Here is a 20,723-nt window from a genome sequence, read left to right on the forward strand (position 1 = left end):
GGGTCAATATATACATTAGAACTCTATGTAAAATTTTGTTGCAGCGTCTCATAATTGTTTACTTGACAGAGTCTTGAACCTGGGACCATGACCCTAGGGTTAATGCTCTTAGCTGAGCTAAGATGGCACAACTCACAGCCCACCGTACTGTATGCTTCAGCCGGTACCTCTCTCTCTTCCGAACTTCTGTGGTCTCCCCCGTAACTTGCAGTATTATCACTCGTGAAGATAAAATATTGCGGAGCAGTGGCTGGGACACAGCGTAGGGGAGTGTTCCGAGAATGAATCTCTTACTCTGCAGCAGAGTGTGTACTGGTTTGAAACTTCCTGGTGGCAGATTGAAACCCTTTGCCAGACTGGTACTCGAAATTGGAACCTTGCGCTTGAGAACTATGCTCTTGTAATCTGAGTCAGTACTATAGGTTGACTATATAGGTTGACTATTGGGTCAGAAACACACGAAGTTGCTGGGGCCAGAGAGTACGGGGCAAAGCCTAGACTGATACGTACTGTCTCTTTAATGAAGCGAGCTACAGCATTCCAAGTGGAGTTATTTACTAACAGGGTATGCCAGAGGAGAATCTATGTAGGTGCTTCATGCTTCATAGCATATGCATTCAGTTAGACAGCCAAATAGCTCTGAAATTTCTATCATTCCCGGAAGCGAGATCAAAATGCCACAGAATGCAAGACATCCCTTCTGAGGCTAGAGAAAAACAATAAGGTCAATCTGCTTTAGGTCCCTGTTCACTCGTGTGTGGATGATAATGTAAAAACTGATAAGATGTTCACGACTGGAGCAACAACCACATTTGTGGTACTGGAACCTATCCGAACTATCACCAGGGTCATGATAAAGAAGGACCAGAAGGTAGCACGTAGACCTTTGGACAAAGACCCAAAATAAAAGCATTTCAAGCTAATGATGTTAAAACCATGTTTGAGGAGTATTTCTCCAATCCTGGGCTTGGACAGGAGGCAGATTAAACTTGCTGTAAATTTGACTAACCGTGGGAACTTCAAGAAACATCTATACACGATGGTAATAGAGAAAAAAAACGAAGTATGTGGAGAGGTGGATGAAATCTCACCACATTTAATCATCCATTGCGAAGCACTGGAGGCCAAAAGACACAAATATTTCCGTCATTAGTTCCTGAAAAGACCTAGTAAAGATGTTACTACTGTTTAGATGTACTGGCTTGCATTAATGTAATGGCAGGGAGAGACACTGCACAGTAAAGTTAGTTTCGGTGTGGGTAATGGGGGCAAAATCAAATGCTGTTTTGACTCCCTGATTAAATAAAATCAATCGCCTGGGCCATCTAGGGTCGACTCATGAGCCTTCCGCCATGCTTCAATTCTATCACAACCCCTAGACTTTCGCTACGCTATTACTCTGCAGTATCCTTTCTTCCAGGAGTGCTGGTCACACGAAGTATGTGGGAGGACGTATTTGAAGTTTCAAAGGAAGCGAAGAGTGTTGTTGTTGTGGTATTCAGTCCTGAGACTGGTTTGATGCAACTGTCCATGCTACTCTATCCTGTGCAAGCTTCTTCATCTGCCAGTACTTACTGGAACCTACATCCTTCTGAATCTGTTTAGTGTATTCATCTCTTGGTCTACGATTTTTACCCTCCACGCTGCCCTCCAATGCTAAATTTGTGATCCCTTGATGCCTCAGAACATGTCCTACCAGCCGGTCCCTTCTTCTTGTCAAGTTGTGCCACAAACTTCTCTTCTCTCCAATTCTATTCAATACCTCCTCATTAGTTATGTGATATACCCATCTAATCTTCAGCATTCTTCTGTAGCACCACATTTCGAAAGCTTCTATTCTCTTCTTGTCCAAACTATTTATCGTCCGTGATTCACTTCCATACATGGCTACACTCCATACAAATACTTTCAGAAACGACTTCCTGACACTTAAATCTATACTCGATGTTAACAAATTTCTCTTCGCCAGAAACTCTTTCCTTGCCATTGCCAATCTACATTTTATATCCTCTCAACTTCGACCATCATCAGTTATTTTGCTCCCCAAATAGCAAAACTCCTTTACTACTTTAAGTGTCTCATTCCCTAATCTAATTCCCTCAGCATCACCCGATTTAATTCGACAACATTCTCCTTTCAAGACACTATCCATTCCGTTCAACTGCTCGTCCACGTCGTTTGCTGTCTCTGACAGAATTACAATGTCATCGGCGAACCTCAAAGTTTTTATTTCTTCTCCATGGATTTTAATACCTACTCCAAATTTTTCTTTTGTTTCCTTTACTGCTTGCTCAATATACGTATTGAATAACGGCGGGGAGAGGCTACAACCCTGTCTTACTCCCTTCCCAACCAATGCTTCCCTTTCATGTCCCTCGACTCCCCTTCAGAATTTGAAAGAGAGTATTCCAGTCAACATTCTCAAAAGCTTTCTCTAAGTCTACAAATGCTTGTAATGTAGGTTGCCTTTCCTTAATCTTTCTTCTAAGATAAGTCGTATGGTCAGTATTGCCTCACGTGTTTAACATTTCTACGGAATCCAAACGGGAGTACTAGCAGAAATAAAGGTGTGAATGCTGGCCCTGAGTTGTGCAGTAATAGCCTGCGGTGGGTGAGATAGTGGGTTCGAGTCTCAGTCTGGCACACAATTTAATCTTTCAGGATATTTCGAAAGAACAGCCCCTTAGCTGCTGACTGGATTCCAGTTGTGTAGTTAGATTGGCAGCTAAGGTGCTAGCACCCCACTTCATTTTCTGCTGGTATTTCATACACATATGACCTGACATAACTTAAAGACAGCAATAAGTACACTTTCCATTTGTTGTGGCCACGAACGCCAGCCGAGGTAACGTCACTCGATTACTTCAGTGACTGCTGACGTCTGGGTAGTAGGAAGGCCATCAGAAAAGAACTCTAACACACCCCAACACTACCAGCTAGTGGAATGTCTGGAAATAAATTCATATAGTATGCATTGCAGTTCTTTGGTCCCTATTAGAAAATTGTTAGACCTGGTATGACAGACTCGGTCTCGTGTTTTCGTGTTGTTTGACTTAGCAATAATATCGCTATCATTGAATTTCATGCAAGTAACTTTTGTGAATACTCTCTTGACATATTTCTAAAGTCATCGGGAAGCAAAAGGAGTCAAATTCGTGTGATGAACCATTACGCCACTCGCCTATAACTTTATCGTGAGATGCCCGGCGGGGTCAGGGATTTTCACCTGCCTCAAGATGACTGGGTGTCTGTGTTATCCCCATCATTTCATCATCATTCGTGGAAGTGGCGAGGTTGGACTGAGTAAAGGTTGGGAATTTGTACGGGTGCTGATAACCGCGCAGTTGAGCGCCCCACAAACCAAACATCATCATCATCATCATCAGAGGGGGCTGTGTGCATTGAATTCATATCTGTCTTATGATACGTTTGAGTATACATCGTATGTCAATATAATTTTTTGTTTATAATATTGCCTGTTGTGACAAAGCGTTCTGACACTTTTTTTCCAGTGTTTATGAAGTATTCTGAGTACTGACGTGGAGGACGAATGCAGTACCAAGGCAGAGTTGGACTGGCTACGAGAACGGTCAACACAGTGCAGTGCCTCGCTCAGCAGGCAGCATTCTCCAGGCGTGAAAGAGTTACACGGCATCTAGCGCACTGGCGCATCATCTACAAGAAGACATTTGCAGGACCTGAAGGGGCACAGACTTGGTGGACAGTCATGAACTTGAGCTTTCGTGCAGTGTGTGTCACAGAACATACACATGTTGTTTCAACCCAAAGATCCACCAAACTGGAGTCCCACTGGCGTCTGCAGGCACGTGCGCGTGTCGCAAAATGTTCATCAGTAGCAGCGGACTGAAGGAATATTCGCGAGTGCTTACCGGCTTTGTACCTTCGCTTGTCACACATGTCTCACGGAAAAATGACGCCTTAACATTCAATCGCAGCAGCATACAGGGCAGAGATCCTACATCTGTAATATTTCCCAGAAGAAATTGTGGCATACATTGAGCCTGATGCGACACCTGTATGGGCACACTGTCTAATGACCTTTGGGGCTGCGAGGTTAAAGACCACATGTGGCGTTCAGAAACATGGAATCTCATGTTCCGGGCAAGTATTATTACTATTTGTGCTGTAATGGATAATTTAGTCTGAAAATTGTCCTAACACTTTCCTTGGTGGATAAAGTATGTTGACATGTCAACTGTATCATCTACTTGCTCATGGTTTACAACAATTCTTAGTGTATGTGGATAGATCGTGGTGATGGTGTGTTGTCACAAAATTTAACTTGAGTGAACTGAAGCTACAGGTAACAGTTCTTCATTTAACTGAGTGCTTGCTATCAAGATACTCATCCAGCGTACACCACAGATATTACGAGGATTCAGGTTGGGTAAATAATCACTTTAAATGCTCATTTTTTATGAGATGTCATTACATTTCTAACAGAATATGCATGGAGTGTCTCTTTCCTTTTTCCCAAACTATCAAAGACTACTGTTAAAAGCTACTGGATTGTTAGACCACGTCATATTTCTTCAAACAATCCCTCCACTGGAATCTGCTTCCGGATCTTGCCATGTTCCTGCTTCAGGATCTTGTGGTGTTCAGTGCCTAACGACCCAAAAGATTTTAACTTCAGTGACAATGGCCACGAAAACTCGACTACACTGGACACATGAAACGTACATCATGAAAAAAAATATGGACTCAGCCTGTTCCTCTGTTTGCTGTTAAATTATATACAGCGTGATGGAAACTGGTTATCGTAGGAGTTTTCTAAACAAAAAACAGTTTTCAGTGAAATGCATTTTACTTAAACATTTAAGGAATAACTGGTTGATCACCTTCCATTGGCAGAAATTTTCATGAAACTTTAGAAAATGAAGTCAGCTTCAGAATCTGAAAAGTGAACATGGTGCGAAAGTAGTACCATTCAATAGAGTTGTGAAAGCTGTATATTCACTGCCCGGTAAGCCTTTCAGGATGTTTCACCGATTCGAGGATGACATCATGAAACACCCCGGCATTGTGCACCAGCTTAGCAGAAAGGCGACTATTTGTTGCTGTTGCCGCCGTTTTTTACTTCTAGTGATATTCGTTATGACTTCATTGTCGAATATTTCTGTAATTGCTTTTAATCATCTTACTCGTATGATAGTCACATACTGCAGTTGATGCTTCGAGATAGTTATGTGAATTACCAGGGTGGAGAGATAATAAGATTGTCCAAACTGTTCACGAGATATTTATCCGCTATTGAAGTTTACTGTTACGGGAAGGTACTTCCTCTGGCTGAGCTTAAGTTGTAGTGATCAAGTCGAAGGGTTTGGTTTAGACGACAGAAGAACATGATATCTTGCGAACCATGGATGAAGGGTATCAGACGGATGCCATATTCCTTGACTTCCGGAAAGCGTTTGACTCGGTGCCCCACTGCAGACTCCTAACTAAGGTACGAGCATATGGGATTGGTTCCCAAGTATGTGAGTCGCTCGAAGACTTCTTAAGTAATAGAACCCAGTACGTTGTCCTCGATGGTGAGTGTTCATCGGAGGTGAGGGTATCATCTGGAGTGCCCCAGGGAAGTGTGGTAGGTCCGCTGTTGTTTTCTATCTACATAAATGATGTTTTGGATAGGGTGGATAGCAATGTGCGGCTGTTTACTGAATATGCTGCGGTTTACGGGAAGGTGTCGTCGCTGAGTGACTGTAAGAGGATACAAGATGACTTGCACAGGATTTGCGATTGGTGTAACGAATGGCAGCTAACTCTAAATGTAGATAAATGTAAATTAATGCAGATGAATAGGAAAAAGAATCCCGCAATGTTTGAATACTCCATTAGTAGTGTGGCGCGTGACACAGTCACGTCGATTAAATATTTGGGCGTCACATTGCAGAACGATATGAAGTGGGACAAGCATTTAATGGCAGTTGTGGGAAAGGCGGATAGTCGTCTTCGGTTCATTGGTAGAATTTTGGGAAGATGTCGATCATGTGTAAAGGACACCGCTTATAAAACACTAATACGACCTATTATTGAGTACTGCTGGAGCTTTTGGTATCCCTATCAGGTCAGATTGAGGGAGGACACAGAAACAATTCGGAGGCGGGCTGCTAGATTTGTTACTGGTAGGTTTGATCATCACGCGAGTGTTACGGAAGTGGGAGTCTCTGGAGGAAAGGAGGCGTTCTTTTCGTGAATCGCTACTGAGGAAATTTAGAGAACCAGATTTGAGGCTGACCGCAGTGCAGTTTTACTGCAGCCAACTTACATTTCGCGGAAAGACCACAAAGATAAGATAAGAGAAATTAGGGCTCGTACAGAGGCATATAGGCAGTCATTTTTCCCTAGTTCTGTTTGGGAGTGGAACAGGGAGAGAAGATGCTAGTTGTGTTACGAGGTACCATCCACCACGCACCGTATGGTGGATTGCGGAGTATGTATGTAGATGTTGATGCAGAACATACATCCTCTTTGCAATAAACCTGAATCTATGATAGTCTACTCGAAGATTTTCTGTGGTCTCTGTATCATATTCGTGTTCGCTAGGCACTAGGCAGGTAAGGTATTCAGTGTAACCTTATCTCTACGCTGCTACAGCCAGCGAAGCCTGCTCATTGATTCTGCGTCTGTCTGGTATCTTGCAGCGTGACGAAGCAAGTGCAGTAACGAGTACAAGGTGTGTGAGAGCAGTAATGAGGCGGACAGCGCCGCAAAACATATGGCGCTGCTCAGACGCTCAGCTCCCTGCAGCCGTCACGTGATTTTCGAGCCCGCCATGAGTGAAGCTGTGTTTCTGTTGTGTGTTAACGAAAATGGAACAGTGGAAAGGAAGGAAGAAAGATGTCACCAGAGACAGAGCACGAGCTCACATGGTGTCAAGGAATAGGGAAGGAAATCAGCCATGCTCTTTTGAAGGAACCATCATGACTTTTTTTTCTTTATTGTTATTTTTATCACCTTATACAAGGCGGGCTGTCAGTAGCAGAGTACGCCGCTCTTCAGCCTTGAATTTGACAAAAAGTAGTACATATAGGAGGCACAGAGAAAAACAATCAAAACGTCAGGCAAAAATAGTAGACACAAAAAAACAAAAAACATGGAGCTGTTCACGCTGGACGAGAAATATCAGTAACACTAGTTGACACGGCGCACATAACATGGATGTCGGCTACGGCACACATGAACAGTGGTGGCGTGACAGCGAAGAACACAAAACACAAAGGCACAGACATGAGACACTGATGGCGATGATCTCCGGCGCGCGAATGTTCACTAACCATGTACGAGTCTGGGGATGTGCCAATAGAGGAGGAGGGGGGAGGGGTGGGAGAGGGAGAGGGAGGGGAGAAACGATGCCATGGGCAAGGGAGATAGGGGGAGGGAAGAAGGGGGGAGCCCGGGGGAAGAGGGGTGGAGGAAGGGGGAAAAGGAAAGAGAAGGGAGGGTGCCAAGAGGAGAGGACACTGGAAGTGGGGGCGGGGAGGATCAAAGTTGATAGGAGGGGTAGATGGAGGGGAGGAGGACATTGTCATGGAGGGGAAGCTGGCGGAAGCCACCTTGGGAGAGGGTAAGGAGGGTGGAGAGATGGAGACCGGGTGGGACGTGGGAATACAGGTGCGGCAGTGGGCGGGGGTGGGAGAGGATGGGCGAGACAAGCGGGTGAGGAGGGTCGAGTTTGCGGGAGGTGTACAGGATCCGTATCCTTTCAAGGAAAAGGTGGGGGAAAGGAATGATATCGTACAGGATCCACGTGGGGGAGGGGAGACGGATGGGATAGGAGAGGCGGAAAGCATGGCGTTCAAGGATTTGAAGGGATTTATAAGAGGTAGGGGGGGGCGGAGATCCAGCCTGGATGGGCGTAGCAAAGGATAGGGCGGATGAGGGATTTATAGGTGTGGAGGATGGTGGAGGGGTCCAGACCCCACATACGGCCTGAAAGGAGCTTGAGGAGACGAAGTCGGGTGTGCCTTGGCTTGGATTGTCCAGAGCTGGGGGGTCCAGGAGAGGCGACGGTCAAGGGTGACGCCAAGGTTCTTGAGGGTGGGAGTGAGGGCGATAGGACGGCGATAGATGGTGAGACAGAAATCGAGGAGGCGGAAGGAAGGGGTGGTTTTGCCTACAATGATCGCCTGGGTTTTGGAGGGATTGATCTTGAGCAACCACTGGTTTCACCAAGCGGTGAGCTGGTCAAGATGGGATAGGAGAAGGTGTTGGGAGCGCTGCAGGGTGGTGGAAGGGCAAGGAAGGTGGTGTCATCGGCAAACTGGAGAAGGTGGACGGGGGGTGACGGCTGCGGCATCTCCCCCGTATACAAAAGGTACAGAAGGGGGGAAAGGACGGAGCCTTGGGGCACACCGGCGGAGGGAAAAAAGGTGTAGGAATCCGTGTTATAGATGGTGACATAGGAAGGACGGTGGGAGAGAAGGGAGCCGATCAGATGGATGTAGTTAATGGGAAGGGTGAAGGTTTGGAGCTTGAAGAGGAGATCGGAATACCAGATGCGGTCATAAGCTCGTTCGAGGTTCAGGGAGAGGAAGATAGTGGAGCGACGGGAATTAAGCTGGTCAGGAAGGACATGAGTAAGGTGAAGAAGAAGGTCGTCGGAAGAGAAGGACGGCCGAAAGCCACACTGGGTAACGGGAAGGAGGCAGTGCTGGCGGAGATGCTGGTGGATGCGTCGGGAGAGGATAGATTCCAGGACCTTGCTGAAGACCGAGGTAAAGCTGATGGGACGGCGATTTGCCAGGTTTAAGGAACATCAGGATACGGGAGGTTTTCCACAGGTCGGGAACCATCATGACATTTGCCTGGAGCGATATAGGAAAATCACGGAAAACCTAAACCTGGATCACCAGATGCAGGTTTGAACCGAGGTCCTCCTGAGTGCGAATCCAGTGTGGAACAGCAGAATTTAGAGCGACGTTATGCAATCAAGTTTTGTGTTAAACGTGGAGAGGATCCGTGAGTGTGACCTTTGACCCAGATCATGTAAGAAACAGATTGCTCGATCGCTTGGTCTAGCAGGCAACCATAGTCAAGGAACGGCCACCAGGCAGCAACAGCGTCACACCCTTACTTGTGGCACCAACCACTAGATGGCACTCCGATCTGTGAAATATGTGGCAACATCGGCCGAACGCATGCAGCTTTCTACCATTTGGCGTCTGTGAAGTACAGCTGTTTCTGACATACTGGTGGTAGTGGATCGAGTCGTTGTACCGAGTGCCAGCGAGTGTATCAACTGTGGAAGGAGTAGACGAACAAATCCTCGACTAAAAATGTTCAGATTTCCCATCAAAGATAAAGAAAGGTTACGGAACTGGATTTTAAATCAAATTTTGTCGACCTTATATTCTAATATAACGTGGCAGCCCTTTATTTTTTCGAAGATTTCGTTGTTAAGTTAATTATATTCGTTTACAGCTAACAGTAATCAAATGCAAAATGTGGTTATATTTAAGAACTCTTACAGAAATACTTGGAAAGGAAGCAAAATCTGTTTCTTAAACTTATTTACGGTCTCAATGTGAAAAATATGTTGTCGTTATAACTCACCTAATCCCTATACATACTCTACGCAAAATAAATAATTGTGTCGGTAATGTCAGGACGCGAAACCCACTGCTCGGTGCAGTATTTGTCATTAAACTAACTGATTATATTTCAAAGACTTTGAGAGGATTTAGAAAGCTTTATAGTGTTAACACGTGAAGATCTCTTTTACCACCATAGCCCGTATCAGAAGAGCTGTATAACAAATAGGAAATAGACGGCATGGAAGGCGACTGTAAAACCTATGCGACTGTAATACAGTCTGCATTTCAACAGTAACTCGCGAGAAATGTTTGTGTGTTATTTTTCATTTATTTCATTTCGCATATGATTGTGAGAAGTATTCCTACAGCAGAAATAAACTTGGTTTGTAGAATTACAGGAGCTAATCTACATTCTTCGATTGAAAACTCGGGAAAAACCACAGCCGATCATGAGCTGTGTGACGAATGCATTTCGCGCGCAGCGCTCTAGCCGAATACAAATTAGCCTAATTCACGTCACCGAAGATACAGCGTTGCCAATTCCGTGATATGGACAGGTCAGTTAGTATTGTAGCGTCGCCTGCGACATCTGTTGACCGACGGGAAAATTATTTTTATGGTAGCCTGTTCCGCCGTAAGGACGGTCAATCTGTTTCTTATGTGATCTGGGCCTTTGAAAACTTAGAAAAGGATTATGGGAAACATTCCTTCTCAAGAGCACAAATTTTTCAGGGGGCAAAAATCATTTTTGGAAGCGCGAGAACACGTTGAATATGAACCTTGCTCAGAGAACCTTAAATTTCAAAATCCGACGAAAATGTCGCACGTGTGCATCGTCTTGTAATATCAGACAGACGTTTAACAATAAGGATGATGGGTTACCTGTTAAACACTTTCACCGTACATCAAATTTTGATCAAACTTTTTCACAGGTGAAGGTTTGTGACAATGTGGTACAAAAAAAACCTCACAGCTGAGCAGAAGGATAATCGAAGAAATGTATATGTTGATGTTGAGAGAATTGCCAATAACCACAAATAGTCCAGTCGTGTGATCACAGATGATGAATCCTGGCTCTTTTGAGTATAATCATGTGACAAAGCACCAACGTGAGGAGTGACACACTGAGATATCTCCTCGATCGAAAAAACACGAGTGAACAGATGAAAGATCAAAACAATTATTATTTTGCTTTTTTGACAGTAGACGCATCATACAGAAATAATTTGTTTCTCCAGCACAAACTGTCAACCAAATGTTTTATAAAGATGTCCTTGTAAGGATCAGGAAAAGGATGAATCGAACATTGCAGACAAGTGGATGTTGCGTCATGACAACGCCCGGTGTCACACGGCCATTTCCATAGCGGAATTTTTGATCTCGAAAAGCATTCTTCTTTATCCACACCACTCCTATTCACCTGATGATCTGAGTCGTTGTCACTTGTTTCTGAAACTGGAAAATGTTCTAATAGGACATCATTGTGGGACTCAGGGGAACATTCAAAAGAATGTGACCATCATATTAAAGACTCTGTCCGTTGCACCCTTTTGGCACGCTGCTATCAAGGCTGTATACAAGGATTCCGCCGGTGTACAGCTGCCTAAGTGAATTACTTTGAAGGGGACAAAACTATTGTTAGAAAAAATAAAATAGTAACTTTGGAAGACGAAATAATCAGTCTCATTACTTTTCTCACACGCCTTGTAAGATTGAAATCAATGTGTATACTTTGAGGAAACTTCGCACAGAGACTTGTTCAAGGAACAGGTGTTACTAATTACCGATTACCAATATATTGATTTATTCCAGAGATTAGTCGTAAATAATGGATCTCTTATTCAAAGCAACAACTCAGTTCATGTAATCAGAAATATGCATAATTTTCATAAAGAAGTCAGTTATTTCGCTGGAGAAAATTGCTCATTGCTCAGGAACACACCCATTTAATAACTTGCTTACAACCATAAAAAGTATAGCTATTCACGACATTTAATTTAAGAAGGGCCTAATGAATTTATAGGTGGATAACTGCTTCAGCACCGCTGATGAATTCCTTAATAGCACCAGTTTATGTATATGGTGATAATAATATCAGATAACATGAGTGTTAATAAAATCTGGCTTCTGCATGTCTTCAGTGCAGTAAAGTGATGTGTGTAAGTTGTAAGCTGATTTCCAATTTGATAAGTATGGCAATAATGGTCAGTCAGTTATTACATTCACCACAGTGTGTTCTACATTTACATGTTTTGCGACACATTTAGGTTTGCTCTTACATCTTAAAATATATTTCAGTTTTTATTTTACTTATTCGACACCCATGGGTACCAGTTAACTTAGTATCTGTGTGTGTGTGTGTGTGTGTGTGTGTGTGTGTGTGTGTGTGTGTGTGTGTGTGTGTGTGTTTGGGATTGGAGGGGGGGTTGAACATAAGTATTTCTCTTTTGTTGTTGACCTGGGCTTGCAGGATGCGTGTTACTGTTTGTGAAAATTGCAGTTGATAGAAGGAATGTCCAGAATCACTCCAAAATTGGTGGAGGTGTAGAATAGTTGAATGATAGTTGGTGATTAAAACTGCAGAGAGGCAGCATGCACCTATGTTCGGCGGCATCGTCTTTTAATTGCCCTGACAGGTCAGTGTAATGCCTCAGTCACAATCAGTCAACACAGAGCCGTCAAACGAAGGGGGAAAATGTGATAAAGTGTCTGCATGCCACTTTAACATCAAAGAGCGCAATATCAGCACGTATGTGAGTTAGAACAGGACAGAGTGATGTGTATGTGTGACAGGTTTGTCGTTCTGTGACACTGATTATATAGAGTATGCTGCTACGATAGTGATGAGTGTGAGGAACCAAGGAATAGAAGGATGCTGTACACAGCACAGAGCAGGTACTGGACTTCACAATGTGATCACAGAGCGGAATGGCCATCTTCTCTGCCTGGATGTAACTGACAGAACAGTTCTGTCCAATGTGTTGGCATGATGTTGAAGCACTGTAGTGGGTGTGGACATATCAGCATCGACACTTAAATGCCATCTGCAGAGAGTTGGACTATTACCATAAATTTCATTGCATCGGCTTCACCCGAAACCACCTAGATTCAGACTGCAGTGAGCACACGAACGTTGTCACTAATACGCTGAGTGGTTAAATGCAGTGTTTTCAGATGAGTCCTACTTCAACTTGCCCTACAGTGATGGCTGTGTACATGTCAGATGATACTATGGTGAATGCAATCGGGCAGATGGCATTGTTGTGTGGCATAGTGGGTAAAAGCTAAGAGTGATGATTTGAAGCACCATTGGCTGTAACATACGATATTTTTTCCCCTACATATTGAGGGCAATTTGAACAGAAGTCGTTGCATTGGAGAAGTTTCAGAGCCTGCAGGCAGCACATGCCATTTTTCAATCAGACAATATTTGGCCATACAGTGAGGAATGTGCAAGTTCCTTTCAAAGAACTGTGGGTAGCACTGCTTCCCTGGTCTGCATGTTTGCCTGACATGTTACGCATCGAACATGTCTGGGATATGACCTGCTGCCAACTCGTTCATTATGGCTCTCCTGCTACTACTGTCGATGCTATTTTGGATTAGCCTACAAACCTCAGCATCATATCCACTCTCTCTTCAGTTCCTTGCCACAGCTTCCAGAGGGCTTTGATTGCAGCATGTGGGAGCTTCACTCCTTACTGAATTTTCACAATACTGCATGCACTGTTGTGCAATTCTAATCATTTGCACATTGTCATGTGTCTAATCTGTGGAATAAATTTCATTGTAATCTCGAGTGTCATTTTCACAAACAGTAGTGTATTTTATGTGTCGCATCAACATGTGCTCCCAGTGAATATGTCTTAGTAAATCTGGAATGTTAATAACAAATCACCAAATACAATCCCACGTCAGTATATTACTGCTGATCAACAGAAACAATAAACTTTCTTCCCTTTAAAATGAAGAAAGTGTGTAAGTTCAGGGCTGTATACATAATATAATGGGTATCCCAATTATTGTGATCACCTCAAATCATTTTTTGTTCAGAAACAAAATAAAAAGAATAATTAAACAAATGTTGTTTAGCTTCCATAGGGTCACTAGCCAGCATGATTTCCTTTTTGTAACTTTTCTTTGTTTGTTACGAAGATACGAACAGCAGTGCATATTTTTTAAAATAGCACTCTATATTTTTCACTCGGTAATCTACTTCCTCTCCTCAAGACCTGTTCAGAATCGTATCAGCGAGTACCATTCACATAATTATACTGACAGCCATCCGTAATTGCGAAAGAGTCGCTTGTGCAGGATTTTGTGCGTGAACAGACTTCTCAGCTATGTCCCATAAATGTTCAATGAGTTTCATGTTGGGGGTCTGGCTGGCCAAATCATTAACTCGAACTGTCCAGAATGTCCTTCAAACCAATCGAGAACAGCTGTGACCCAGTGACATGACACATTATCATACATAAAAATTCCGTCATTTTTTGGGAACATGAAGTCCCTGAACGGCTGAAAATGGTCTCCAAGTAGCTGAACATAATCAGGACCCAGTCAATTTCATGTAACTACAGCCCACACACTATGGAGCCACCACTAGCTTGCACAATGCCTATTTGATAACTTAGGTCCATTGCCCTATGGGGTCTGTGCCACACTTGAATCCTTCCATCAGCTCTTACCAATGGAATTTGGGATTCGTCTGACCAGTCCACAGTTTTCCAGGTCTAGTGTCCAACTGGTATGGTCATGAGCGCAAGAGAGTTGCTGCTGACGATATCGTGGTGTCAGTAGACACACTCACATAGGTCGCCCGCTGCCACAGCCCATTAATGCCCCATTTTGTCACACTGTCCTAATGTATACATTCGTCATACATCCCACATCGATTTCTGTGGTTATTTCATGCAGTGTTGCTTGTCTATTAGCTCTACACAAATGCCACTGCCCTCATTAACTGAAGGCTGTCACCCATTGCATTGTCCATGGTGAGAGGTAATGCCTGAAGTGTGGTGTTCTGAGCAAACTCTTGACACTGGGGATCTCACAATATTGAATTCCCTAACGATTTCCGACATGGGATTGTCCATGTGTCTAGCTCCAACTATCATTCCGGGATTGTCCATGTGTCTAGCTCCAACTATCATTCCGCATTCAGTCTGTTAACTCCTGTTGTGCTGCCATAGTCTTGTCAGACAGCTTTTACCATGAGTTACTCGGGTGCAAATGACAGCTCCACCAATGCACTGACCTTTCATACCTTGTGTACAGGATACTACTGCCATCTGTATATGTGTGTATCGGTACCCACTGACTTTTGTCTCCTTAGTGTATAGCACAGCTATAAGTTCATCACACTGAGTACACTTGCAGGTGACTTCGGTCTCCTCAGTATATGGTGATTCCCTCATTGGTAACATTATGCTCCTCATCTAAGCCTTCTCCATTAAGCCCTCAGGGCCACCCATCTACATCCCCATTCCTGGTGGTTGGGGGCAGATCTTCTCCTGTTGCCCCCTAAGCTTCTACTTTGGGAGCATGGACCCCTGACTGCAGGAGACATTGGTCTCCTTCCCCCAGTCAGGGAAGCAACAGCCTCCTCCAACTCCTCTCATATGGAAGAGGTACCTTGGAACTCCACCTTTCATGTTCTAGCCCCATGTTGAAGTGGATGCCAGCTACAGGAGCCACTAGCTGCTGGTCAAAGGGCTTTGCAATCTTCCTCTGTCCCCGAAGCTGCTTTTGAGAAGTCCTCCCAGCAAGCCGCTAAAGAGTGGTGAGAGGGCAAACAGACAAATAAGAAGTCTGTTAAGAAATGGCAGACTCCAGTGGCCCCACACCACAATACCCTAACAGTTCCAAATCTGAGGACGAGGTGGAGATTCTAGTGTCCCCCGAGGACCAAGATCTCACCAATACCTCAGACAAAATGGTACTGGATACCAGCACTCAACCGGTAGCAGCCAGTAACCTGTGAAGAGTAAACTGCCTCCTTGGTCCCTTCTCTCACCTGTCAGGGTTATGACAACTCTTAAGCAATACCCCTGTTTTTTCGTTGCCCTTTAGGAAACCAGGTTTCCCATAATTCAGATCCCCTATCGGGGGTGCTACAAAAAACCATAACGACTGTAACAGGACGTCAGGTGGAACTGTATCTATGTACTTACCTCTGAATGTAGCGAACCTATGCCCCTTCAAACAACTTTAACAGCTGTGACTGTCAGGGTGAGAACAATGCAGGAAATTACCATCTGAAACATCTACCTTCTTGCAGATGGTGGAGTGCCACACCATGTATGGTTGCACTTATTTCCCAACTACCTCTGCTTTTTTTACATGTGGGTGATTTTAATGCCCACAACCCTTTGTTGGGTGGAACCAAGACTGCTGGCCATGGTAAAGATGTTGAGGATTTAATAACTCAACTCGACCTTTTCCTCCTAAATACAGGTGCCCTCACTAATTTCATTGTGGCACATAGCATGTACCCCTTGGCCAATGATCTCTCCACTTGCAGTCATGCCTTCTAATGTCCATCCATTGGTAGTGACCACTTTTTGCTCCACCTCCTCCAGCGTCACTCACCTAGATGTTTGCCCAGATGGGCTCTTACCAAAGCTGACTGGGGGGCTTTCACCTCCACTACCACCATTGGATCTACATTGCTTGGTGACATCAGTCAGGTGAGTCAGACCTTTACTACTACCATTGTTGCTGCAGCTGAATTGGCAATCCCTTGTTCATCAGTTTGCCCACAGTAGAAAAGAGTGCCTTGGTGGTCGCCAGAAATTGCAGATGCCATTAGAGACCAAGGGTGGGTCCTCCAGCATCGCAAGTGGTGCCGACCCCTGGAGCACCTCATTGCCTTCAAACTGTTCTGTGCCGGGGCTCATCAACTCATCAAACAATGGATGCAGGAGTGTTGGGAACAATACATTTCCACCATTGGAATACAAACCTCTCCTTCCCAGGTTTGATCTAGGTTCAGATATCATTACAGATATCAGACCCCTCTTGGAATACCAGGAATGTCTGCAAAGGAAACTATATATAACAACCCAGACGCAAACACAGAGTATCTTGCACATCTGCATCTGAGCATTACTGCCCTGCCTTTCGCCTCCTAAATCAGTGTTGGAACGACAGTGCTTATCTTTTGATTCATGCTATGCAGAGCCATATAATGTTCTCTTCAGTGAGTGGGAATTTCTTAGTGCCCTTGTGATTGTCCTGACACATCTGGACCAGAGCGCATCCAGCCCCAAAGATTAAACAACTGTTGGCAGATTACGAGTGCCACCTCCATACCATCTTCAACCACATCGATGCGATGGCGAATTCCCATCACAGTGGCAAGGAAGTGTCGTCGTTCCGGTGCTAAAACCTGGTGAAGACCTGCTGGATGTCAATAGCTATCATGGTATCAGCCTCACCAAAGTTCTGTGCAATCTGCTGGAACAGATTGCGAGCGGCGGCTGTGTGGCTCCTTGAGTCTCGGAGGCTTCTGGCTCTGTCACAGAGTGGTATTTGGCATGGTCATCCCACCTCTGACAAGTTGGTATACCTGGAGTCTGCCACTTGAACGGCCTTTTCCGACCGTCAACACTTTACTGCCGTCTTTTTTGACCTGACACAACCCTATGACGCTGCTTGGCGACACCACATCGTCGCTACTTTGTATGAGTGGGGTCTCCAGGGCCCACTCCCGAGTTTCGTACAGAACCTTTTGTCGCTCCACAGCGTCAGAGTCAGAGTCAGAGTCGGCGCCTCTCACAGTTCCCCCCTTGTCAAAAGGAATGGGGTCCTGCAGAGCTCTGTACTGAGAATCCCACTCTTTTTAGTAGCCATCAATGGCCTTGCAGCAGCAGTCGGGTCCTGAGTAACACTCTTCTTACATGCTGACGACTTTTGTATTTCCTTTTGCTCATTTACTGTTGGTGTGGCTGAACGTCGCCTACAGGAAGACATTCATGAAAGGTGCGGTCATGGGCCTGCACTCATGGCTTTCAGTTTCTGAGCCATCAAGACTTGCGTCATGCACTTATGTCGTCATCATACTGTCCACCCTTAGCTACCATTTTATCTCGATGACCAACTACTTAACTTTTTTTTTTTTTTGTCATCAGGCTACTGACTGGTTTGATGTGACCCGCCACGAATTCCTTTCCTGTGCTAACCTCTTCATGTCAGAGTAGCACTTGCAACCTACGTCCTCAATTATTTGCTTGGCGTATTCCAATCTCTGTCTTCCTCTACAGTTTCTGCCCTCTACAGCTCCCTCTAGTACCATGGAAGTCATTCCCTCATGTCTTAGCAGATGTTCTACCATCCTGCCCCTTCTCCTTATCAGTGTTTTCCACATATTCCTTTCCTCTCCGATTCTGCATAGAAGCTCCTCATTCCTTACCTTATTAGTCCACCTAATTTTCAACATTCGTCTATAGCACCACAACTCAAATGCTTCGATTCTCTTCTGTTCCGGTTTTCTCACAGTCCATGTTTCACTACCATACAATGCCTTACTCCAGACGTACATCCTCTGAAATTTCTTCCTCAAATTAAGGCCGGTATTTGATATTAGTAGACTTCTCTTGGCCAGAAATGACTTTTTTGCCATAGCGAGTCTGCTTTTGATGTCCTCCTTGCTCCGTCCGTCATTGGTTATTTTACTGCCTAGGTAGCAGAATTCCTTAACTTCATTGACTTCGTGACCGTCAATCCTGATGTTAAGTTTCTCGCTGTTCCCATTTCTACTACTTCTCATTACCTTCGTCTTTCTCCGATTTACTCTCAAACCATACTGTGTACTCATTAGACTGTTCATTCTGTTCAGCATATCATTTAAATCTTCTTCACTTTCATTCAGGATAGCAATGTCATCAGCGAATCGTATCATTGATATCCTTTCACCTTGCATTTTAATTCCACTCCTGAACCTTTCTTTTATTTCCATCATTGCTTCCTCGATGTACAGATTGAAGAGTAGGGATGAAAGGCTACAGCCTTGTCTTACTCCCTTCTTTATACGAGCACTTCGTTCTTGATCGTCCACTCTTATTATTCCCTCTTGGTTGTTTTACATATTGTATATGACCCGTCTCTCCCTATAGCTTACCCGTACTTTTTTCAGAATCTTGAACAGCTTGCACCATTTTATAATGTCGAACGCTTTTTCCAGGTCGACAAATCCTATGAATGTGTCTTGATTTTTCTTCAGCCTTGCTTCCATTATTAGCCGTGACGTCAGAATTGCCTCTCTCGTGCCTTTACTTTTCCTAAGGCCAAACTGATCGTCACCTAGTGCATTCTCAATTTTCTTTTCCATTCTTCTGTATATTATTCTTGTAAGCAGCTTCGATGCATGACTTCTTAAGATGATTGTGCGATAATTCTCGCACTTGTCAGCTTTTGCCGTCTTCGGAATTGTGTGGATGATGCTTTTTCGAAAGTCAGATGGTATGTCGCCAGACTCATATATTCTACACACCAACGTGAATAGTCGTTTTGTTGCCACTTCCCCTAATGATTTTAGAAATTCTGATGGAATGTTATCTATCCCTTCTGCCTTATTTGACCGTAAGTCCTCCAAAGCTCTTTTAAATTCCGATTCTAATACTGGATCCTCTATCTCTTCTAAATCGACTCGTGTTTCTTCTTCTATCACATCAGACAAATCTTCACCCTCATAGAGGCTTTCAATGTATTCTTTCCACCTATCTGCTCTCTCCTCTGCATTTAACAGTGGAATTCCCGTTGCACTCATAATGTTACCACCGTTGCTTTTAATGTCACCAAAGGTTGTTTTTACTTTCCTGTATGCTGAGTCTGTCCTTCCGACAATCATATCTTTTTCGATGTCTTCACATTTCTCCTGCAGCCATTTCGTCTTAGCTTCCCTGCACTTCCTATTCATTTCATTCCTCAGCGACTTGTATTTCTGTATTCCTGATTTTCCCGGAACATGTTTGTACTTCCTCCTTTCATCAATCAACTGAAGTATTTCTTCTGTTACCCATGGTTTCTTCGCAGCTGCCTTCTTTGTACCTATGTTTTCCTTCCCAACTTCTGTGATGGTCCTTTTTAGAGACATCCATTCCTCTTCAACTGTGTTGCCTACTGCGCTATTCCTTATTGCTGTATGCATAGCGTTAGAGAACTTCAAACGTATCTCGTCATTCCTTAGTACTTCCGTATCCCACTTCTTAGCGTATTGATTCTTCCTGACTAATGTTTGAACTTCAGCCTACTCTTCATCACAACTATATTGTGATCTGAGTCTATATCTGCGCCTGGGTATGCCTTACAATCCAGTATCTGATTTCTGAAGTTCTGTCTGGCCATGATGTAATCTAATTGAAATCTTCCCGTATCTCCCAGCCTTTTCCAAGTATACCTCCTCCTCTTGTGATTCTTGAACAGGATATTCGCTACTACTAGCTGCAACTTGTTACAGAACTCAATTAGCCTTTCTCCTCTTTCATTCCTTGTCCCAAGCCCATATTCTCCTGTAACCTTTTCTTCTCCTGCTTCCCTTACAATTGCATTCCAGTCCCCCACGACTATTAGATTTTCGTCCCCCTTTACATACTGCATTACCCTTTCAATATCCTCATACACTTTCTCTGTCATCTTCAGCTTGCGACGTCAGCATGTTTACCTGAACTATCGTTGTCGGTGTTGGTCTGCTGTCGATTCTAATTAGAACAACCTGGTCACTGAACTGTTCACAGTAACACACTCTCTGCCCTACCTTCCTATTCATAACGAATCCTACACCTGTTATACCATTTTCTGCTGCTGTTGATTACCCGATACTCATCTGACCAGAAATCCTTGTCTTCCTTCCACTTCACTTCACTGACCCCTACTATATCTAGGTTGAGCCTTTGCATTTCCCTTTTCAGATTTTCTCGTTTCCCTACCACGTTCAAGCTTCTGACATTCCATGCCCCGACTCGTAGAACATTATCCTTTTGTTGATTATTCAATCTTTTTCTCATGGTAACCTCCCCCTTGGCAGTCCCCTCCTGGAGATCCAAATGGGGGACTATTCCGGAATCTTTTGCCAATGGAGAGATCATCATGACACTTCTTCAACTACAGGCCACATGTCCTGTGGATACACGTTACGTGTCTTTAATGCAGTGGTTTCCATTG

The 20,723-nt window shown here is 44.1% G+C and overlaps 1 protein-coding gene across 6 annotated transcripts in view; it reads left to right on the forward strand.

Annotated features, from left to right (window-relative positions):
* Window positions 1–20,723, forward strand: part of LOC126291418 (zinc finger protein 501-like) — a 235,455-nt gene that overhangs the window by 202,361 nt on the left and 12,371 nt on the right. For 2 of the 6 annotated variants that reach the window (XM_049984933.1, XM_049984934.1), the window contains exon 7: window positions 3,513–4,118. The exons of the other annotated variants lie outside the window; for them this stretch is intronic. In XM_049984933.1, the coding sequence (XP_049840890.1) occupies window positions 3,513–3,531 (19 nt within the window). In that variant the 3' untranslated portion in view covers window positions 3,532–4,118. Of the gene's footprint in view, window positions 1–3,512; window positions 4,119–20,723 lie in introns of those variants that run through there. 6 annotated transcript variants of the gene reach the window in all.

Source organism: Schistocerca gregaria, chromosome 9, assembly GCF_023897955.1.
Source record: "Schistocerca gregaria isolate iqSchGreg1 chromosome 9, iqSchGreg1.2, whole genome shotgun sequence".
Classification (NCBI taxonomy): Eukaryota; Metazoa; Arthropoda; class Insecta; order Orthoptera; family Acrididae; genus Schistocerca; species Schistocerca gregaria.